This window comes from Colletotrichum karsti (genome assembly GCF_011947395.1).
Source record: "Colletotrichum karsti strain CkLH20 chromosome Unknown Scaffold13, whole genome shotgun sequence".
In the NCBI taxonomy this organism is placed as follows: domain Eukaryota; kingdom Fungi; phylum Ascomycota; class Sordariomycetes; order Glomerellales; family Glomerellaceae; genus Colletotrichum; species Colletotrichum karsti.
In genome coordinates, this window is record NW_024065913.1 from 314,499 (window position 1) to 336,691 (window position 22,193).

General features: G+C 54.2%; 4 protein-coding genes across 4 annotated transcripts; 3 read left to right on the top strand and 1 right to left on the bottom strand.

Moving 5' to 3' along the window:
- Positions 1-8,527: 8,527 nt before the first annotated feature.
- Positions 8,528-10,052, top strand: CkaCkLH20_04765 (uncharacterized protein; the record flags this gene model as incomplete). Its single annotated transcript, XM_038887484.1, has 4 exons — positions 8,528-8,602; positions 8,690-8,881; positions 8,931-9,010; positions 9,071-10,052. The coding sequence occupies 4 exons, from the start codon at positions 8,528-8,530 to the stop codon at positions 10,050-10,052; spliced, it is 1,329 nt and encodes a 442-aa protein (XP_038747091.1).
- A 3,413-nt stretch (positions 10,053-13,465) lies between these two features.
- Positions 13,466-15,815, top strand: CkaCkLH20_04766 (ATP-dependent metallopeptidase HflB; the record flags this gene model as incomplete). Its single annotated transcript, XM_038887485.1, has 2 exons — positions 13,466-15,298; positions 15,348-15,815. The coding sequence occupies 2 exons, from the start codon at positions 13,466-13,468 to the stop codon at positions 15,813-15,815; spliced, it is 2,301 nt and encodes a 766-aa protein (XP_038747092.1).
- Positions 15,816-16,907: 1,092 nt separating this feature from the next.
- CkaCkLH20_04767 (NAD dependent epimerase/dehydratase) lies at positions 16,908-18,050 on the top strand (the record flags this gene model as incomplete). Its single annotated transcript, XM_038887486.1, has 2 exons — positions 16,908-16,971; positions 17,047-18,050. The coding sequence occupies 2 exons, from the start codon at positions 16,908-16,910 to the stop codon at positions 18,048-18,050; spliced, it is 1,068 nt and encodes a 355-aa protein (XP_038747093.1).
- Positions 18,051-18,566: 516 nt separating this feature from the next.
- Positions 18,567-20,800, bottom strand: CkaCkLH20_04768 (uncharacterized protein; the record flags this gene model as incomplete). The annotated part of the gene is made up of 8 exons (XM_038887487.1): positions 18,567-18,734; positions 18,804-19,109; positions 19,163-19,416; positions 19,486-19,891; positions 19,946-20,046; positions 20,104-20,290; positions 20,387-20,401; positions 20,495-20,800. 8 exons carry the CDS (start codon positions 20,798-20,800, stop codon positions 18,567-18,569), a joined length of 1,743 nt encoding a protein of 580 aa, XP_038747094.1.
- Between the last annotated feature and the right edge of the window lie 1,393 nt (positions 20,801-22,193).

Genomic DNA, 22,193 nt, shown 5'->3' on the forward strand with positions numbered 1-22,193 from the left:
GCTGCATTTCCGGATCTTGACAGCAGAGACGGCGGGCATCACGAAGAAAAGAGGGGAGGCCAGTTTTGCCTAAACAGGGGCATTGGGGAGACATGTCCATCTTTCCACGGGTCAACGTCTGTTTCTCCCACCTGCCACTGCCTTCGCACCTCTGGAGACGGACTCCAACGGATTTGACCCCGAATGGAACGGCGTAGGAGCTCAATTGGAGAAGTTGGGCGGAGACCGATGAGAAGGGCAAAAACAACCCGGCAATGGAAGGCAAAGCAGGCCCAGCCGAAGCGGCGCTGATGAAACAATGGAGACCCTTTGCATCGCTGCCCTTGTGGTGCGGTGCTGACTGCAACGGTGACGAAGAAGCAAACGGCTGCTTGGGGGCGGGCGACGTCAAGCCTCGACAGGGGCCTGCGACAAGACAGGCGATAAGGAAGCCGGGGGAGAGAGGGTACTCCAAAGCAGCCAACTGGGCAAAATTTCCTGCCACTACAACTCCAGTCAGAATGGGCGGGTTGATGTAACTCCCGGCATGCAGCCTTCGTTGACGGCGGTCTTCAGGACCACGCGTCAGCGGAGTCTGCCAGACGCTCCCCTGGTTGACGTGTTTGAATGTAACGGTCATGGAGCTGCCATGGGATCGAGGACAGGCGCAGCCGCCCGCTTGTTACGCAGTTACGACTATGTACTGAGGGCGGTGTCAAAGAGCCTGAACGGCACTGACAACTTGACAACTCCGGATGAGGATCAACTGAGGGGGCTGAGAGGGGCCACTTGCGAGCTCTAACGAGAATTCATTTTCCAACTTCAGGGTTAATAAGCCGTCCCCGTTCTTGGGATGTGGGCGCGGTTATGTCGCAAATAACCTAGATGCTTGTTTGCTGGATACCGGAGCTGTCAAAGTACGGGCTGCGATAGAGTCGTCGTCAACAAGAGGCTATTATTAACTACCGACTGGGGATTTGTCTTCGTAATCTCGAAAGACTCTCTCTGGACGACAGCGATGAGACAAGTAAGGGAAGGCTTGCACAAGCGCAGGAGATTTTCACTGAGGGGCAACTGGGGCGGTGGCGGCGCTACTCGACGGGGAAGACGGATCGCGATCAAGCAGGGCGAGAAGCTTTCTTGCAGCCCATCTGGCATGTGGGATGCGCTGCATCACTGCAGCATCAAGCTTGTTGCAGTGATGAGCGACAAGCGAAGAGCAGGATGGTAAGCAACGACGACGGCGGAGACGACGGGCGGAGGGGGCGGATTGGATGCGTTGACGTGACGCAGCCAGACCACTGCAGGTTCCTGGTCGAACTCTAAACCCGGGACACCGCTGCGCCAATACTCGACTGGCGGGGGGAGGCGAGCTACTTTTACGCAGTACGACTACTTGATGCTGCAAGGTGAGGTAAGGTCAAGCAAGGGAAGTACTCGGTTTGACGCGGGTACAGATGCAGAAGCACACAATTAGATGTGTTTTACTACGGCACAGGGCGCAGACGGCACACAGCTTTCTGAATCCCGCGGACCCAGAAACAAATCGTCATGGAGCTGGATTCAAGGGAAAATCCGTGCTGGTCGTGGCGGCGATATCAGCGATGCATCCAGAATCCCTCCCGCATAGCGACTTGGGATGCCTCACGAGACCTTGGGATAAGAAGGTTGATTTTGATTACGGACTAACGAGTAAGGCGCAGTCCCCGTCGAACAGCCCAGTCAGCAAAAAGGATCTTGCATCCAGCCTTCCTGGATAGAGCTCGAGTCTCAGTCTCCGTATCGCAAAGTACATCCGGGGGCCCGAATCGGTCTCCGCGGTTGGTACACACCTCACACCTTATTATGCGGCTTGAGTTTGTGCAACACACGGCGGCGGGAGAGAGATATCGGCTGACAAGCATCTTAGTTTCCCTTATGCCTTCCTCGAAGGCCGACTGCAGGATCTTGCCGGGTGATGGTTGTCGAGTTCGGATACCTTATGCCCTCCACCTTCACAAGGACCCTTTTGACTTTGGCCGATGATGAGGCACACTACGTCAGTTTGAAGTCTGAAAATCGACGACCGAAGATCCAGACCGCGCTTCACTCAGCAGCAGGCTCAATTCACACACACACACCTCCTTCAACACAAGCAGCAGCAGACTCTTACATGCACCATGACACACCGTCTTCATTCTCCCCCCACCATGACCGCTACCTGTTACTGCGGCGTCACTGCGGCTTCTGATGCCGTCTCCATCCCCTTCCATTCAATACTTAACCTCATTCAGAAAAAAGGGACGGTCGGCACCAGACAGCCACAATGTGGCCAGGGGGGAAGCACCCTCTCTATCAACTGTCTCTATCCGTACCTTAGTGGGGAGGGAGAGACAGACCAGGGAGAGCATTAGTGACAGAGGAGAAAAGGTGTGCCCCAGAAGCAGCCAGCTCAGAGCAAGGGGCCATCCCGGCGACCATGGTCAGGGCTTGCAGTTGGCCTGCATCCCTTTTTTTTTCCTTATTTTTTTGCCTTCGGGTGCTCTGCTCCCCTCCTGAAGTTTGGCCCTTGGCAGTGACTTTTTCGGTGGCCCCTTGCCGACCCCATGTCCCTGAAGGGGTGACCTCTTTTTCTTTACTAGTAATGGCTTTGCAGGTTGGGTATCCGTACGGATACGGCGAGAGTACTTGCCGCGGTGCTGTGCTGTCTGGATTGTCTCCCTCAACGCACTGCGCTGTGGATTCAGATTGAAGAGAGAGAGAGAAAGACGCCGGCTTAGAAGGGGTAAATCGGACTGCACCCCGTGCCCCGAGTCCGGATCTTGTGCTGCCCGGTACAGCAGCTGCTGTTTGAATTTTGTTGTGTATCTTTCTATTTTTGAAAGGCCCGTCAAGTTGTCCGTCTGTCCGTGCCGTTACTCAGAGTTGGAGTTTTACGATACTTTCCATGTCTGTTCTCAGGAGTTTACGGACACCACGTGCTCCAAGCAGACTGTCTTCTTGCAGCATCTCAGGCTTCAATCTCGCCTGGGTTGTCTTAATTCACGTGTGCTATTGGGCTGCCATGCTAATGGGAAACGACGAGTCATTGCAAACACCTTACCAGTCAGGAACAGAACGCGCTCTTCTCTCAGGCTTTCAGCAGAGTCTCGTTTTCGTTCGGGGGGATGGAAAGACAAGAGAGAGAGTACTTGTCGACGCAGGTTCTGCTAGCTGGCAGACGATGTACCTCTCTTAGTCCACCAACACCCTGGCGGAGAGAGACGGGACGCACGCTGCAAGCCAGGGCGCGCCGCTGCTGCCAGCGAAGTACTCCGTACCCGTACCGACCTACGGTACCTGGAAAACACAAGAGAGATGGCCAGGGGCCAAGGGCAGGTGCCGATGTTCCTTTGGGATGTTTCCCACTGTCCTGTCACCGTCCCGGGCTACCCTGGCCCTTCCCTTGCTCCCTCCTGAGGCCTTCCAGCGGCTCCAGTCTTGCGTAAGGTAAAGTGAGGTATCAGCTCCTTCGTCTCCATATCGACATTTCAGTCTTGGTCCATTTCATCAGTGGCCGGTTGAGATTTGAGATTTGTGACTTTTGCTTCACTTGGAATGGGAGGATTCTCGTCCGCTGGCTATCTTGCAGCCGTTGTGGAATCAACAGCATCAATAACAACGTTAGTAAGGGCAAAACGTGGCGTGTCATTGGTGTCTTCTTTGCTGAGTGGCTGCCGTACCTTACCTTACGGCGATGTAGGTACGACTAAGGCACACCTAACCCATGTTGGTTTCTCTACGGTTACCGAGACAGACAGACGGAGAAGACGGCGACACAGAGACTGCGAGATGGAGTACCGAAGTATGGTACGTATCGGCGTTGCTACCGTCTCCAAACAGTCTACTGCGCGCCGGGCTGCGTCGCCAAACTGCACTAAGGAACGGTACGGCAACGGCGCAGTACTTTGCTTTCCACGCTTTTCCCAGCCACTTTTTGGTGTTTTCTGTTGTAGTCCGCATCTCCGCGCCAGTTTAGAGAGTACAGAGCTTGCAGACCAAACTGACAAGCCCCGGACGGACTGGAGTGAACTGGAGAGAGGGAGAGCGGGAGACGAATCGTCTCTCCCTGCTAATGTGATTCAGTCTTCAACGACACTGCTACTCGAGTTACGACTCAACCACAATTACACCGTCGCCTCGCTTGCTCTCTGAGTCGAGGCCAGTCCGTACTGTCCAGTCTAGTCAAGTGCAATCCCTTTGCTGCTCGCCCTGAGATCCCTCAGTCTACGTGACCTAGCCTCTCCATCGCATCACCGTTGCCTCTACTACTGTCGTTGTCGCTTCTGGCAACTGAGACGACTAGTGGTTCTTGCTGCTGCGCTGCATCGCAGAAACATCAACAATGACACACACAAAGGAAACAAGAACAAGTGGCGGCTACCTATCCGTACCTTACCTACCTTACTCTTCAATAAGGTACCTTCTTCATCGCTGCCCGGCGCAACGGTAATCGCAGCCGCAACCGCATCTCTAACCGCAACTGCACGTCGGCAAGCAAGTCCTCTTCTTTTTCCCTTCCTCGAGCAACACAAGACCAAGACCAAGGCCAGAAAGACCCTGGCGACTGTCTCTGCCAATTCTCGTGGAGGGTTTCGACTGCGACGCCTCGACGTTACCACAAACTCTACTTCCTGCAGTTGCCGCCCTTGCTGCTTCTTTTTTGCCGTGCGCTTCTCCTGCCAGACTCGTTGAGAATATGCAGTCGAATATCACATTTCCAACCTGATCAGTAAACCTTCGCCTTCACATTAACCATCACACATCTCAACCCTCGCTTGGCTGTGCCGTCGACATCTGGCTGGTCGCCCGTCCGTGTGTTGTGTACCTCCACCATACGTCTACACCTTGACACACACCTATTCTCTACGTCTTTCTACCTCACCGCACGACAACCTTGTTCGTCACTCTTTGGAACCCGGACCTGCTGAAGCTCTGAGATCTCGGCCCTCTCCGCATTTTCTCCCACCTTTCCGCTGTCCATCAACCTCTCCTCCGAAGAGAGAGGGGAGGGGAACACCCCCGACTTGTCCGTTCTCACAACGTGCGAAAGCCGGCCGTCATCAACGTCGTGGAAAAAGAAACGCCCTCACATCTCATCTTCAACACCGCTCGTCCTCACTCACAGACGCGCTCCTCAACCGTCACATTCAGCCCTGTTGCTTCTCCATCCAAACAACATCCCAACGCCCAGGGTCCCCGACCGAACCCGTCCTCGCCAAAGACTTTTTTTTTCTTTCGCTTTTTTTTGATCAGATCTCTGTTCTTTTTGCTTCTCTGCGACGTAAAGCAAACTTGTCCCCCCTCCCCTTCTCCTAATAACACAATACACCACGCAATTCCCAACGACACAATCTCGTCACGCACAGCCGACCCGAGGAGAATTCCCAAAGAGGCCCTTGCAACCGGCATACCTAGAGCGTCTCATCATCCTCTCTGTGCCACCTCGACCAGTCGCATCTGTACCTTGCTTCTTCGGTCGCTGCTTGGAGTTGCGTCTCTGGCTCCATTGGCCTACAGCTCGTCTCTGACCTCCGAGCCGTAATACTTACTCTCTTCACCCCTCCTCGTAACGAGCAGTCTCTCGACTTTTGTCTAATCTGTTCCTGCCTGGTGCGCGGTTCGTGCGTGCTTCTTGCTTCCTGGCAACGACATCAGAAGCAGCAGCAGCAGAAGCAGGGCAAAAGCAGGGCAAAAGCAGAAGCAGAGCACAGCCGGTTCTCATCACAGCTGCGGGTGTGTGTTTGTGCGCTTGCAGCTCGCTCGTCTCTCGCTCTCGCGAGTACGGATATACTCGTCAATATCTCACGATTCTCGAACCCAGACCGGAAGACACTCACAAGTCCGGCTTCCCCAATCATCACAACAGCTTCAAAGACTACTCCAGTGTCGTGTCCCGCTTGTCGTCTACGCTTGCCAATTGCAATTCCCCAGAGCTGCCAAAACAACACATAATATATTTATATCGGGGGCCATTCCGTTTCGAACTCCTGCGACCTGACGCACAGAACGCTACTCTCCGTTCTAAAGATCGCCACGCCCGCAGGAGCTAAATCCACCACCACCACCTTACCTGGGCCTGGCGTGTGGTCTCTGTCGTCTCTCTCCGTTGATCTAATCAATTTCTGTAGCAAGCCAGGCCGGCCCTACCTGGTCTGCCAGCGCTCGAGCGTTTCCCACACCTCAAGCCAGGGCCGTCGACGAAGGACGAGGGGGGGGTAGTCTACACTACTACCACTACGACGACGGGACCACGGTACGGTACATGCCAAAAGTCACTCGACCTTCTTCAGAGCACCTGACCCATCCCCTTCTCTTCTCTTTTCGTCCTGCACCATCAAAAATAAGAAACGTCTCTCAATCTGTATTCGTACTACCTTACCTCAGGTACCCAGAGACTGCACCTCACTCCACGCCTCCACAGCTCCCCTTATCCCCCTGCCCATAACCCATACCCATACTTGACCCTCCTTCAAGGGGCCCCTGGGACTAAGAAGCCTGCCCACTCCAGCAGAAGCAGAAAAGGCACTGGACCACTTCTTTTCGATGCTATATTGCTTGTCTCTTAAGGTATATACTCATCAGAGACGCCTCACGTCTTTTTTCTCATATAGCAACGCCTCCACGATAATCTTCTTTTTGGCTGGCACCGGGCGTCGTCACTCCTCTTCCCTTGTAGTATAACATAAACACTCAACGGCTCTCACACATACACGTTGTCGTTACACACATCATCAATCCCACGCCGTCGTTCACCTCATCTCAACTCTTACCACCTTGTTTCGTTTCTTCCAGCCAGGCAGGCTTTGCTGCGTTTGGACTCACAAACCACGTCTTTGTGCCGAGCATACCCTCATCCTCCCAACAACAGCTGCCAACGTGTAGCTCACCAGCTCCTACGGCTCTCACTCGCGTGTCCACCGTCATCAGTCATCCCCATCCTTCCATCACGATCTGGAAAAGTCGTTGGGCTCAAAATACACACGACTCACCACGACCACCGACACCAAGGTTTCTCCATCCCCGGCTCACCGTCGTCGACACCTGCAACATCCCGGCTTTCGCCCCAAGTAGCTTCATCGCCACGGCTCAACCAGCAGCACCGCCGCCCTAGAAGCTACCTACACGAGAAGAAGAAGCTCGAGAGCCTCAGACGTTCTTCCTGGTCTTCTTCCTTCGGCCCCCCACTTGGGTGATTCTCGCGGTCCGTCTCTCTAGACCAACTTCTTCCAGTGGATCCTATTCCCTTCGGAGAGCCATCAAGAGCTCTGTGCACTCTTCTGCGCGAGTCGTCGGATAGAGACGTGGAAAGAGTAGAAGCAAGGAAGCTGCCGGTAGAAGAGTCGAGTTTGGTTTGGTTTCTTGTCATCCAGACACACCCGGAGAGAAGAAGACAACCAACGAAGACGCCAGTCGTCCAAGATCCCGCTTGGTCTCCCGTACCTGAGCGCTCAGAGGTTCAACGATCGCATTGTTCCTGGTGGCCACCATTATGCTTCTAGTCTCGGAAACTTAACACACGCCGGCCCTCGACACTTGGACTTCGAAACAAAATACACGGCAAGCCAGCCCGAACTTGGTTCACCCTTCTTATCTCACCATCTGCCCGAAGAAGGGATTGTCCTGCAAACAACATCAGCACTTCCCACCAGTTTGCGCTCGACCACTCGCAACAGATCCTCCAGTCAGGTGGCTAATTTTCATCGAGAACGGAGAATTTTAGTGCCTGTGCACCAGGACCCTCTTACCGTCTGGTACGTTCACACTTGTGGCTGTCTTAAAGGAGCCTACTTTCCCACCCGCTATGAACCTCGTCCTGCACTCTGGCTACCATCAGTTCGTCGTACCTTGGGTTATTCTTGAGCTGATCGTTTCTACCAGCTTCACTCCCCTTCCTCTCTTTCTCTCCTTCACACACTCTCTCTCTACCTCTCTCTCTCACTCTAAAAGAGGAGTGTCAGCTTCTCCCGTCACCAGTCACCGCCACCGTGCCTGATCAATACCATACACCCCCCCAGCTCAGGCCTCCTCTTCTCTCATATCATCCGTCCATCTCCCTCCTTTTCTCAACCTCGACATCAACGTCTCGGACGCCTCCTCCTGCTCCTCGTCTTCCAAGCTTCAGCTTCAGCGCTTCGAACATTGCTCAACTTCGGCAACCTTGCGCTGGACGCCGCACCGTTCTTGTCTCAAGTCGTCGACCTCCTGTTTCTCGGCTCAGATTCTCCACACCTCGCACATCCTTCAAAGACCCGTCATTCCTTGAACGACGATTCGGGAGTCTGCAGACGGAGAACCCGCATTGAGCGTCCCGCTTAAGCAACATTCCGAACCGGGGTACCATATTACGCACATCAACCCACGCCACCCTTGCTTCTTCTGCTCCGGGAACCATACCAGGCCTGGCCTTCATCACCCGATAATTCAAGACATCCTTTAATATCCTCCGCCGCGGCACTATAAGTAGCACGACTACTGCACCGGTCCGCATCTTGGTAATTCGATCGACACCAGAAATAATCCCAAAGAGATGGAACTCATGGAACTCGTCGAGAACGAGCCTACCGCTCGCCCCTTCCAGTGCGACTGGCAGTCGTGCAACAAGGTGAGTTTCCAGATCTCGGGGGGGATCACTCGATCCCCTTCCCGTCTCGCCTGTCTGTGGGCGGAATCTAATCTTGACCTCTCGTAGAGCTTCAACAGGAAGTCCGACTTGCAAAGACACTACCGCATTCACACCAACGAGCGTCCCTACTCCTGCACGACACCTGGTTGTGGCAAGAGCTTCATCCAGCGAAGTGCGCTCACCGTTCACATCCGCACTCACACCGGAGAAAAGCCGCATCAATGTCAACACATCGGCTGCGGAAAGCGGTTCTCTGACGTATGGCACTCATCTTCTCATCTTCGGTGACATGTACTGACTTCAGCAGTCCTCGAGTTTGGCCAGACACCGCCGCATCCATACTGGCAAACGCCCGTATAAGTGCGCACACGATGGTTGCCTGAAGAGGTAGACTTCGAGTCCCCCTTTCCCTGGATTTGAAAGAGTTGACACTAATCAACTTCACAGCTTCTGCCGCAAGACCACCATGGTCAAGCACCAAAGGAGATCTCACCAGCGCGGCCTGCACCCCAACGAGCTCATGGACGACTGCACCTCGGACTCTGACAGCGGCGAGTCACCTTCGACCCCGAAGCACGCCGGTATGCAGTGGCCTCCTCAAGGCGTCATGGCCATGAACCACCCTGGCATGCACGGCGGCCACGCCATGCACCGAGCCGCGTCCTTCGCCGACTTCGGCCAGCACATGAACGGCTACCCCATGCAGCAGCAGCAGCAACCGCAGTACGGTGCTCACCGCCACAGCCTGTCTTCAGGTGGCGCCCACGAGTTCCACGGCCAGCCCGTACACGAGCAGCAACACCCCGGTGTGCAGATGCTGCACCGAACCGCGAGCATGCCCCAGCACTCGTACTACGTGACCGAGCAGAACAATCCGGGGGTCGCCACCATGAACACGAACCCCATGGCGAACCAGTACGGCCAAGTGCCTCGGCAGCAACAGCCGCAGGTCGATATCCCGTACTCAGCAGCTGGTATGAATCAGTCCATTCAGAGCAGCCCGAGCAGCTTCTCGGCGGCATCGGGTAGGAGCCCATCCATTCCCGGGGATTTTTACACTCACCAACCAACTCAAGCAGCAACGTACGCATTGCACAATGCCTCCCCCGTTATCGAGCAACAGCAGCAGCCGGGCATGGTCCCGTACCCGCAACAGATGCACCAGCAGATTCACACTCCCCAACCGATCCCGACCCAGGCGCCCCCGCCTCCGCCGCAGCAGCAGGTCTCGGCCTATGCCTCCCCGACGCCCCAAGGGCAGTCCGATGAGTACTGGAACAGCGTTCCGTACCAAGCACCGGTCGAGGTCGCCACCATCGGCCAGCTTCCGACGTACGGCTCCGGCGTCTACGACCCTTGGGGAGGACCCAAGATCGAGTTCGAGGACCCGTCGATGCAACTGCCCTCGGCGCGTATCGAGAACCTGTAGGCCACAACATCGTTCAACCGCGTCCGTCAACGCACACATCATCCCTTCCCTCCTGATATATAATCATCGTTTCCCAGCGGAGCTCGCTTAGGGCTTTCCGTTTGTACCACCACCCCGGAAAAGAATATGACGGCGATTTGATTTTTTTCATATTCCCCCACCTCGTTGAATTCAAGAGAAGGAGATACCACGCGGGCTCCACAGAACCGAGCTGTCGTCGACTGTTGAAAAGAGAGCGAACACCGGATGGTCTAATGGGCTCTTGCGGCCATCCTCACCCGTCGTCCGTGTCGGTTGACTCGACGGTAACTTACCGGAAAGAGAAAAAAAGGGACAGAAAAAGTCAATACTTCACCCCAAAAGCATTACGTTGGTGGTAATTTGTTTTTCTGGGTTTCAACATCTCACCCAGCACGCGGCCCTCGCCAAGGTCATCGGACGCGTCGCTCCGATTCCTCACCTCGATCGTCTCGCGGCTGTCTGCCTCAAGGCATGACTGTTTCCTTTGTCCCACAACATACGATTACCCTCCCGCATGTCGGAATTTGCGAGCATTTGCTTTTTTGCCGGTCTGGAATATATCATATGGAGGCTCGTTCTGCGTTTCGGATAATCATGTTATCGCTCACTTGGTGTCTCGGGTTTTTGGTGCTTGGTCATGTTTTCGGCGAGAAGGCTCGGGGAGCCCCGGCACTGGCGGCGGTTTATCCTGCTGTCCATTAATACTTTCATTTTCCACACCTTTTTTCATTTCTGTCTCTCTCTCTCATTTTTGTTGCCCACGGGGTCGGAGGTTTGACCACAGGCGTGCGTCGGCCGAAGCCTCGATGACATGACGTCACGAAAGCAAATTTGGAGCATAACAAACCGGAGCCAGGGGGGATGGGGCCCACGGAGGAGGAAAACAGGCATTACGATATCCGAATAACTTGGTTTATGACCTGAGCGGTGGAGGATGTATTTCATAATGGTGGATGAGAGAAGGAGGAAAGAACACGAAGGGGGGGGAAAGGGAACCTCACGAAGCGAAGCCGGATACACGAGAGGCTTTCGCTCGTGGGGGCTGGACAAAAACCAAGACCACCGGTTTCCCTTGTAACAACAGTACGAAGTCGACGATATTTCTTATCCGGCGGCGGCGCAAATCCCTAGACCAAAGCGGTTGTTCTTCTTTATACGGTTGGAAGAGAGAGAGAGAGACGCGGAGATCGGCGACGGACTCTCACTCTCGAGGGGGAGGGGCGCGAAAAGAAGCGGTGGCAAGAAGAGGTTTGGGGAAGATAGGAGCTCTCGGCTTGTCTATAACCTGTATTTTTAGTGTCGCCTGTTGTTTTTTTTTGGTCGGATTGTTTAGTTTGTTTTACTGCGCTGGGATATCGGCGTGGGCAAACGAGAAACCGTGGAATAGTTTTTGATACCCGTAGCTGGGAAAAACGAAAATAAAAATCTGTCAAATCATGATCTGCTCCTGTCGTTGAAGAGTGAGTTGGGAAGCCGTTGTGGGATTACCTCCAGAGTTCTGGCCTGGGCTTGTTCTTCTTAAGTTTGCTGGAAGCTGGAGGACGGAAAATTGGTGTGAGACGGGAAGGAGGGCCGCGTGATGTGTCCCTTTTGCCGAGTTTAGCCTGCTGCATCGGATGGTGATGCTTAGTGCGTTGTCTGGATGGTGTGTGGTTAACACGTCTTCCGTGCAGATTAGGCGCGGAGCCGGGTGAGTTGAGGTCAGTTGGTTGGTTTGGGTTGGTTCGACGAAGGCCCTTTGATGGTTGGTTGATTCTGTGCCGCGGACGATGGGTGTTGGTGAGGATGGTGTTTCTTGTGGGATGTGTGTGAGATGGTTGCTTGGGTTGAGGCGATTCCGACGTTTGTCTGAGTTGTCTCTGTCTTGATGGTATGCCCTGCGAGGACGGGTGAGGTTTGAGGGATAGGGATGAGGTCCGCTCGATGGATATAGGAATGTTGGTTGTTGAACAGCTGACTGGGTTCGATGATTGAGTTGTGTGTGAGTTCTGTCGTGTGGTCGTAGTGAGTTTGATGTGATGAGTTGTTGGTGATGTCGGTTGGAGCAAAGTGATGAGATGCTGAGCTTGATGAGTATCTCGGTGAGGCTGATTTGCGGAAGTCGAAGATTTGCAGAGGAAGGGTCGGTGAAGTGAGGTTGATGTGTGACGCTGAAGGGACATCCGGTGTTCTCGTTACACCAAGAGAGTACAGTCTGAAAAAAGCTGTCGGCTGATGAGTCTTTTTGAGATGAACGGGTCGAGAACGACGATCATCCGGAGTAAGGTCACATAACCGTAGACAGTATGAGACTTACACCGGAGCCCATAACAAGATTTCTCTTTGTCGCTCAAGGACCTCCAACAACTCTCTCCCTTGAAACGATGAGTCTTGCGGATGAAAAGTAAGAGGGAGAGAGAAATGCTGAAGGTGAGGGGATTTCGGAACGGAGAAGCGCGCGCGGGGCCCGCGGCACAAATCTCAATGGGGAGAATCCGGAGATGATGCGTGAAATGAGGAGGGGCGAACCGGGACCTTGATGGGAAAAGGCTACGCGGCGGGCGCGTAGATTGAACGGCGCTGGCATGATGATTGATCTGCAATATCTGCCTGAATCCGGTGGGATGCGTGCATTCTTTCGCGATGACAGACTGGGGGGGTCTCACCTGCCTGTTGCAGGAGTTGGTGTGATTGGCTGATAATCATGGCCAATCATGTCTCTTTCTTTTGACGTTGTTCACAGTTCAGGCTGAGAAAGCGCTATAGCGAACCGATGAAGATTATGATGATTATACAGTTGAAGTAGAGACTCGATCTCAGTTCCTCAAAGCCGAAGTAACTAGCCCTTTAGGCGTTGCATCCCAAGGTTGGTGACTGAAGCCGTGTTGTCTCATTTGACAGCTGATTATTGTCCAATGAAATGAAGCTCTTTGACACCAACATGTTCATCTCGAAATGCCGTCGGAACAGCTTTCCCCCGCGCCCGATCCGGGCACATTCTAGAATCTATGTCACGTGTGTCCACTTTGTTCGCTCGAGCGCGCCCGGTCGCGGCGTCTCGGAGGCAGGGAAAAATTCGGAAGGCAGCGACGGGCCTGGCGTGGTCCCCTCAGGTCGTGCCAGGTCCCAGCCCAGGTCCCCCATTTCCAATAACGTCAACTAGCGCATTTCGCCTCAACGTATCCATATCCCGACGGCCCTGTCGCCTCTCAACAAGACGATGAGTAATTGACGGTGAACCATGTCATCTTCTTCACCTCAAACGCAACATCAACAACGTCAATAGCAGAAGACTCTTCACCAGTCTCTTTTGCTCTCCTTCTTGGAAGGGGCTACCCGCTCCCACCAGTCCAATCCACACTCTGCGTCCCGCAAACATCCAACTCCTGTCCACTTCTTACGACAAGGCGACCATGGCATTACGCCCAGCAGCGCTGGCGCTGACCAGCCCGCTGCTTCGGCGCGTGGCGATGCAGCCGATGCAGCAGCCAGCGACGATGCAATCGGTATTCAGGCTCGCGGCCTTCGCTCGCCCGGCCGTCCCCTCCCCCATGAGGGCGACGACTCTGGGTCTCGGACTCGCTCTTCAACAACGGCAACAACGGCACTTCGGATCGAACCACGGCATCTCTCGCAACCTCCTCGCCAGCAGGGAGGCGGCAGCGAACAGGAACCCCGGCAGCGCGACCGCGCAGAACGCCTTCTACCAACTCCTCATCAAGGCGAACATGCCCGCCATCGTCATCGAGCGCTACCAGTCCGGCCGCTTCGCGAACAACGACGCCACCGACCAGGCCTACAACCAGGCCCTCGGCATGCAGAGCCAGGCGGCCGTCGGCGGCCTGGGCGGACACGACCACCTCCCCTCCGCGTTCGGAAACGGCGGCGGCGTCCAACAGACGGGCCAGGCGACCGGCGGCGGCAACGGCAGCCTGTCGCAGGCTCAGCTGCAGGCTGTCGGGCAGGCGCTCGCCGCCCGCTCGCGCGATTCGAATATGGCTTCGGCAAAGGTTACCGGCGATGGGGGGCAGGCGTCTCCGCTGCACGTCGTCGTCGACGAGTCGTTCGGCGGCACCGTGTTCCGCTGGGTCAAGTTCCTCATGTGGTTCTGTCTCTTCACGTACCTCAGCTTAGTCGTCGTCACGATGCTGGTCGAGGGTCTGAATCTGTTCAAGCGTCCGGGCGGCAAGGTTGACAGCGAGGCCAAGGCCGAGAACCAAACCACCCGATTCTCCGATGTTCACGGTGCCGACGAGGCCAAGGACGAGCTCCAGGAGCTCGTCGAGTTCCTCCGCAACCCCGACAAGTTCTCCACGCTCGGCGGCAAGCTCCCCAAGGGTATCCTCATGGTTGGTCCCCCCGGTACTGGTAAAACGCTCCTCGCCCGCGCCGTCGCCGGCGAGGCCGGTGTGCCTTTCTTCTACATGTCTGGTAGCGAGTTCGACGAAGTCTACGTCGGTGTCGGTGCCAAGCGCGTTCGCGACCTGTTTGCTTCCGCCAAGTCCAAGTCTCCTGCCATCATCTTCATCGACGAGCTTGACGCCATCGGTGGACGCCGCAACACTAGGGATGCTGCCTACCACAAGCAGACTCTGAACCAGCTTTTGACGGAATTGGACGGTTTCGAGCAGAATAGCGGTGTTGTCATCATCGCTGCCACCAACTTCCCGGAACTCCTCGACAAGGCCCTCACCCGACCCGGACGATTTGATCGCCACGTCACCGTCTCCCTCCCCGATGTTCGCGGTCGCATTGCGATCCTGAAGTACCACGCCAAGAAGATCAAGGCCGCTCCCGAGGTCAACTTTGACGCCATTGCCGCGAGCACCGGAGGTCTCTCTGGAGCCGAGCTGGAGAACATTGTCAACCAGGCCGCGGTCCGCGCGAGCAGACTGAAGGCTAACGCTGTCACCATGACCGACTTCGAATGGGCAAAGGACAAGGTGATCATGGGTGCTGAGCGCAAGAGCATGGTTATCGGAGAGAAGGAAAAGGAAATGACCGCCTACCACGAGGCTGGCCACGCTCTGGTTTCGTTCTTCAACCCCAGCGGTCCCAACAAGCTCTACAAGGTCACCATTCTCCCCCGCGGTCAGAGTCTGGGTCACACTGCACACCTTCCCGAGATGGACAAGTACTCGTACACAACCAGGGATTTGAAGAGTCTCATTGAGACTTCTTTGGGCGGTAAGCTTGCTGAGGAGCTCGTCTACGGCACCGACAAGGTGACTACCGGTGTCTCAAGCGTAAGTACATCGACGGCTAGTTTCCTGAACTTTTGCTAATATTCGATAGGATCTCGAGAACGCTACCAACCTGGCTTTCCAGATGGTCGCCCTTTACGGCATGTCTGCCAAGCTCGGCCCCGTCGAGTACGGCAAGCGTTACAACCAGCTCAGTGGAGAGACCAAGGCTCTTATCGAGTCGGAGGTCCAAAGAACACTAAGCGAGTCGTACGAAAAAGTCCGCGAGCTCCTCACCACCAAGCGCAAGGAGCTCGACCTTCTTGCCAAGGCACTTGTCGAGTACGAGACGCTAGACAAGAACGAGGTCGAAAAGGTTATCCGCGGTGAGAAGCTCACCGACCGTGTTCCGGTACCCAAAGGTCCGATGAAGGTGCCCGCCAACGCCGGCGCATCCATCGGTCAAACCATCCCCCCACCGATGCCCCCACCTAACGAGGGCTCTCCGGCCCCGCCTCCGTCACCGCCGCCACCTGCGTCAACGGGCGGCATAGTCCCGGGCCCGAACCAGAACTCATGATCGGGAGGAGAGTCGGACTACGGTTCAACACTGTCATTTACTTCACGTTTACATGCACGAGTGCGGAGGCCAAGTCGCGGCCAGAGGAGGCACTCAGATTGTCTTACTTGTATCATTCCATCGGTACAGCATGGCAGGCGTTTCAGCGATTCCAAAGAACGTGCGAATTATCTGCTTTGGAGATGAAGGGAGGCTCAGCCGCGAGGGTAAGAGGAGAAGCCTATTTTGGGCGACGCAAGTCGGACCGCGGGTTTCGTGAGGGCCGCTTCGAGCAAAACAAACAAAAACAACTCTCCTCTCACCCGGGGCTTTATTCTGATAACGCCTTGCGAATTGGGCGCCGGCGTAAGCACTAGATTGGGATTCTGGCTATTGAGGTATTCGGGAGGACACTTGGTATCGGTCAATCAGAAGGGTTGGACTGGACTTGCCCCCCAACAAAGCGGCGAAAGCGGACACCGTCCTCTCGAGGAGTTGCACATCGAGCGGCTGGACTCGAGGAGTGGAAGTTCTAGCATGAACGATTGTATTATTTCGTTTGTAGGAATATGTACTTGATGCATAGCCTGTGTACATGACTTATTGATGCGTTTCTGTGAAGAAAAGGTCAGGTCGCTCGCTCTGCGCCGCTTCGGGAGCCGCGACGGATCGGCCCGGGGAACTCGCCGGGCGTGTACGATACGGACCCTTCGGAGACGGCGCGATCCCGTCCGCGGCACAGCTCAGCGATTGGGAGATAGTCGGCGAATCAACAACCTGCCGTTGGCTATCCCTGTGATGTACAAAAAGCTGCGACATCGGTGGAAACAGAGCCGAGGGAATGCTGAGAGCTATGTAAGCGGATCGGCGGCACATGAATGGCTGAGATGACGTGGTGGATGGGGGACCGGTCCTCCCGCCCACGCTGCCGGGGGCCTTGATGGCGGGGGAAGATGAGGTGAAGCGGGGCAACTTTGGTGTTATCATGCAATGGAGGGGTAAACTACTTTGGGGGTCACTAATTAGCTGTAAATAAATTCCCCGGGGTAATGAAGTCACACCTTGCTCTTATCACTCTTGTCATTGAAGATTGATTCACACCTCATTTGAGAATTGCTTCACTCAGTTGCAAAGAACAGACCCGACACCATCAAGATGACCAAGATTCTCCTCACTGGTAAGTGAACCACCCCTTCTTTTAAACCCCTTGAAGTGAGTGACAATGTCGATGACCTCACACTGACACAACCAGGCGGCTCCGGCTTCATCGCCGCCCACATCCTCGAACAGCTCCTCGAGCGCGGCCACGACGTCGTCACGACCGTTCGCTCCGAGGACAAGGCCCAGAAGATCCGCGACGCCCACAAAGACCTCCCCGCCAGCCGCCTGACCGTCGCCATCGTGCCCGACATCGCCCGCGAGGACGCCTTCGACGAGGTCGTCAAGACCCCCGGCCTCGAGGCCGTCCTGCACACCGCCAGCCCCTTCCACTTCAACTGGACGGACCCCAAGAAGGAGCTCATCGACCCGGCCCTCGTCGGCACCACGGCCATCCTCAAGGCCCTCAAGAGGGACGCCCCCGGCGTCAAGCGCGTCGTCGTCACCAGCAGCTTCGCCTCCATCATCGACGAGGCCAAGCTGCAGGACCCGAAGACCGTATACACCGAGAAGTATTGGAACCCCGTCACGCTCGAGGACATCCACCGCAGCCCGGCGACGGCGTACCGCGCGAGCAAGAAGCTCGCGGAGAAGGCGGCCTGGGACTTTGTCGCGGCCGAGAAGCCCGGTTTCGACCTGGTGACCATCTGCCCGCCGCTCGTGCTGGGGCCCGTGGTGCACCACTTCGCGGACCTGAGCAGCATCAACACGTCCAACGAGCGCGTCGTCGATCTGGTGAGCGGCAAGTGGAAGGAGGGAATCGCGGCGACGGGGGCGGCGTATCTGTGGATCGACGTCCGCGACCTGGCGCTGGCGCACGTGCTGGCGCTGGAGAAGACCGAGGCCGGCGGGAAGAGGTTGTTCACGACGGCCGGGTGGTTCAGCAATGCCGAGATCGCGGAGGTGGTGAGGAAGAATTTCCCCGATTTGAAGGAGAGGCTGCCTGCGCCGGGGACCAAGGGTGGTGAGCTGCCGCCTAAGGACCAGGTGTACGGGTACGATGATAGCGAAACGGCGAAGATTCTGGGCATTAAGTGGAGGAGTTTGGAAGATAGCATCGTGGAGCTGGTCAAGGACTTGAAGAAATTTGGTGTTTAGATGAGGTGGTGTTACCACGTGAATGCTCAAAGAAATTCAATGACTGTATTGACCACCAAGGCGTTCGTTGCAATGTTGAATGCATGCACATGGGAATCCAACCAACAAGCCGTGAAACTGTCCTAAGATTCTCTCTTGGTTTCCTTCTCCTTACGCCCATGTAGTCTGCTTTTTCCGATCTCTTCGTAAGCGGAGAGTCCGCTCAAGCCCAGACAAAACACCGTCTCTTTGGTCTGTTGAATCAATCTTCTCTGTTTTGTCTTTCTGCTTGCCGCTTCTACTGATAGAGGGAATCTTGATCCGGGCGAACATCACCACGCTCAGAAAGGCAACTATAAGCACGGAGACAGCAACTGATTACAAGGAGTCAGAGTTGATCGCCATGGCATTTCTGAGTACTCACAAATCACAACCAGAGACCAAGTTGGAGCCTCAAGAAAAGAAGCGACGTCTAATGCGAACAGAGAGGTGAGGAAGGATAGAGGTGCCTAGGTAGTGGAAGCATTTGTCAGCGACTTAGGGTTCTTGACGGGATCGACACTGAACGACTACGGACGGGATGGGTGCGCTCACAAAGATGATGGTGACAACTGTGAAGGCAAATATCTTCCGGCCCTGTTTTGCAGCTTCTATAGCCTCGAGGTTCGCTATCTCGCTTTCATGCAGCGTGATGGTAGTGTTCAACTATGCCATACGTCAATGGTCAACTGGACAAATTATTTAGTTGGACCTCCTGACTGAATGTGAACTCACAGCATCGTTGATTCTTTCAGCAACCTTTTCAAGTTCAGCGATGTCGTCGCAAACGTAAGTAGCAGTCAGGTCGCGCTCATCATTGTTATTCGACCCCTTAGTGAAGCTTTTCTCCAAGTCGGACTGAACTCGCTGCTGAAGGTTCGCAACGTTTTTGAGAATATTTAGCTCGTCACGAACGTCCTTGATGTCGTATAGAAGTTTGGCTGCGTCAAGGGTAGCATTTTGCAGCTTTTCCGTTGTTAACCCCTCTGCCGGAGGATCTCGTTTGAGGAACAAGCGAAATAGATCGGTTTCTCCCCTAACCTGTCCTGACGATCAGACTTGATACATCCGTAAGCTAAGGATGTGTTACCCACCGTGTCGTTGATGGAGTCGGAAAACATCTGACGAATCGACCGTTGCTGAGGAGGTTCCTCGTCGCCAATGTTGACTTGTTTTTCGTATGCACTGACGCAGTGCTCTACAATCATTTTCAGTAGTTCGCCTGGGGTTGCTGGGCCAGTGACTTGATCCCCTTCTTCTGCAAGACGCTTGAGATGCTCGAAAACATCATAAACGAAGCTGCTCTGCGCTTCACTCTTTGCGCATGAGGTAGACGTTATCAACCATGCTGTATGCTGTTATTATGATTCTGTGCATCGAGAGAAGGACATCTTGTTGCTTGCGAATTGAGGCTTACCATCTGCAATGGTCCAGGCCCATAGCTGACCGACTCGTATGATGGGCCAGCAATTGGGCTGATCCATCTCCAACTCTTCGGTATGCCGCTCCTTGGTCTGCAGTCTTCGTCTCAGCTTGGTTATGCATCTGGTGACAACTTGGGATCTATTCCGCGAATCTCGATCTTTGGATGATTCGGCGTCTCCGTCGAAATGGTATTGGTATTCGTCTAGCGGGGAAGAACCATGAATGACAGCCTTCTCGTAGGCTTTGAACAGCTTTTGACGTTTGCGAAGATACTCTCTTTCAATCATCTCATCTGGCCTCTCGTTAGTCGATTTTACGCTGTTCAACGCAGAGCTTGGTCGGCTGTCGCGTTCGCTGATCTCGTTCTCGTGGTACTTCGAAAATGAGAAAAACGGCATCTGATGTGACATCAGCAATTGAAAGCACTGAACACACCACTCTGGATTTCTCACGTAGAGCGCTGAGCTCTTGAGGGGCGTGCGACTTCCTTCTGCACAAGAATCGGTGTCTGCGTTCTTCAAATTTAGTCGACTGTTCTCGACTGCTTGTCCACCTATGTAATGGTTTCAAGTCAGCAAGACGTATTTATTGGCATATCTGTGTCTCCCACCTTGTGCGAAGCCCGAATCTGAATGGCCGGCCCTTTCGAAGTCCCGTTTCACATATCGTGGTCGCATGCTACGCGGAGAGGATGTTTCATCTGGCATCTGGATCCAGGTGCTGCGGAAAAACGAAGCAAGCTTCTCAAACTCATGAGAAGTGTAACCCTCTTGAGTCGAGATCTTTTTCATGACGTCCTGTGCAGAAATCGATTTAGTTTCGAAGCTCAGGACGTAGGTACGTAGGATTCAAGTGGAGTCACTCAGTTCTCCTCGGGCCTTCTGTCATCTTACCTTCATCCATTCCATCTATAGATAGTCAGCTTAGCAAACCAGGCGTAGACGGTTCAAGAAACTCGCATTTGTTGAAGGTAGATGAATCCAGTTGAACTCCTTTTCAACCTTGCCTGTAACACCCGTGGCAGCTGCATTGAGTCCGAGTCCCTTGGTGTCAATTGATGTCGGAAGAGCCTGGTACTTGCTGACGGTATCGCCAACAGTCATTATTGGCGCATCGTTGTAAATCAAATTGTTCACCGTTCTTGACACCGCATATCTTGTGAGCTCAGGGCCACCTGGACGCATCTGGGTAACGGTTGCCCAGAAGTTACTCATGCTATCTTGCGCATGGCGCGTAGGTTCCGATAGCTTCATAGTTTCCTTGAACTTTGGGGTTTTGACGATAAGGTAATCGAGGATATGCTCCATATCGATCAAGACTTGCTTTGAGCTCGTTTCCTTGCTTCCGGTTTCTTTTGCTGTTTCCGAAGTGTTCGCCGATGGGCTCTCAGCATCTTCCTGTGACTTCTTTCTCAAGAATTTGATAATTGCCTTTCCGACTTCCCGTGGCGATGCTCCCTGCTTACCAGTTGGGCCCTTCTGGAGTGTTGGGCAACTCAATAGCACGCGAGGGAGTCGATGGTAAACCGCCCACTCGACCAAGGTCCAATTTGATGGTGTAAGATGCTGAGGAGCATTCTTGGCTTGCGGCATCTCGGAAAGAATTTGAAAAGCTTTCCAATAGTGTTCTTGATGCTCAGCGAGCCAGACAAGAAGGTCCTCCCTTGATTCATTCTCATTCAGCTTGTTAATCATCTTCTTGGTTAACTCTTCGATGATCTCCACAGGGCCGTTTGATGTAATGGTCACATCGAATGCAGTCTTTCCTTCTCGATCTCGTTGAAGCAGAGATTGTCTTGGTACCGCTTAGATTATTGCTGATGCGTTCTCATAGTTCCTTTCGTCTGCAGCTGATCGCATGGCGTAGTGCAAGGCTGTCTTGCAATCTTTGTCCATGATTCCGGTTCTTCGTAAAACACTTTTCGCCAAATCTTGAGCCTGTTGTAGAAACGGCTCGCCTACGGACTTTGGCATAGGAACACAAAGCTTTATGAGCGTCTCCATTTCCTGTCCATGAAGAATGCCACCAGAATGGTCCTGTGCGTCTATCTCATTTATAAGATGAACGAGCAGCTTGACTAAAATCGCGTAATGCTCCCCGTCGAGGGCTGACAATATCGGCGTTTGTCCGTCGAAGTCCTTGATTGTAGTGTTTGGATTCCGTTGCAGGATGGCTTCGACAGCTTCCTCATTTCCAACACTCACAGCCAAGTTGAGGGGAGTCATGCCCCAAACAGTCTCCGCTTTGTTGATATATTGGTCTTCAGGGCCAAGAAGAAGATGGATTGTCTTCATCTTGAGCCCATGAATGATCGTCCAGTGAAGAGGAATCTTTCCCCTTGAGTCTGAATGACCCAGGTCAGCCTTGTGTTCCACCAACAACTTCACCATATCGTGGTGCTGAGTACGGCAGGCAAGGTGCAAGGCTTGTTGGTTTTCATCATCAACTGCGTTGACATTGGCACCCGCGTTAAGCAGCCGACTGCCCAAATTTGCAAAACCCTTTTTCGCGGCATCATGTAGAAGCGGGCGCCATGATGGAGATCTGAGTCTGTTTCGAGATTTGACAGATTTGGTCCACTTCTCTCGGTTCTTGTCGAAATTGTCGCAGGCATCTTTGTCGGTGTGGCATCTCGTGATAAAGTTGCTCAGCTCTGTAGCCACTCCTTCGTCATCCATGACATAGTTTGACTTTTCTGAG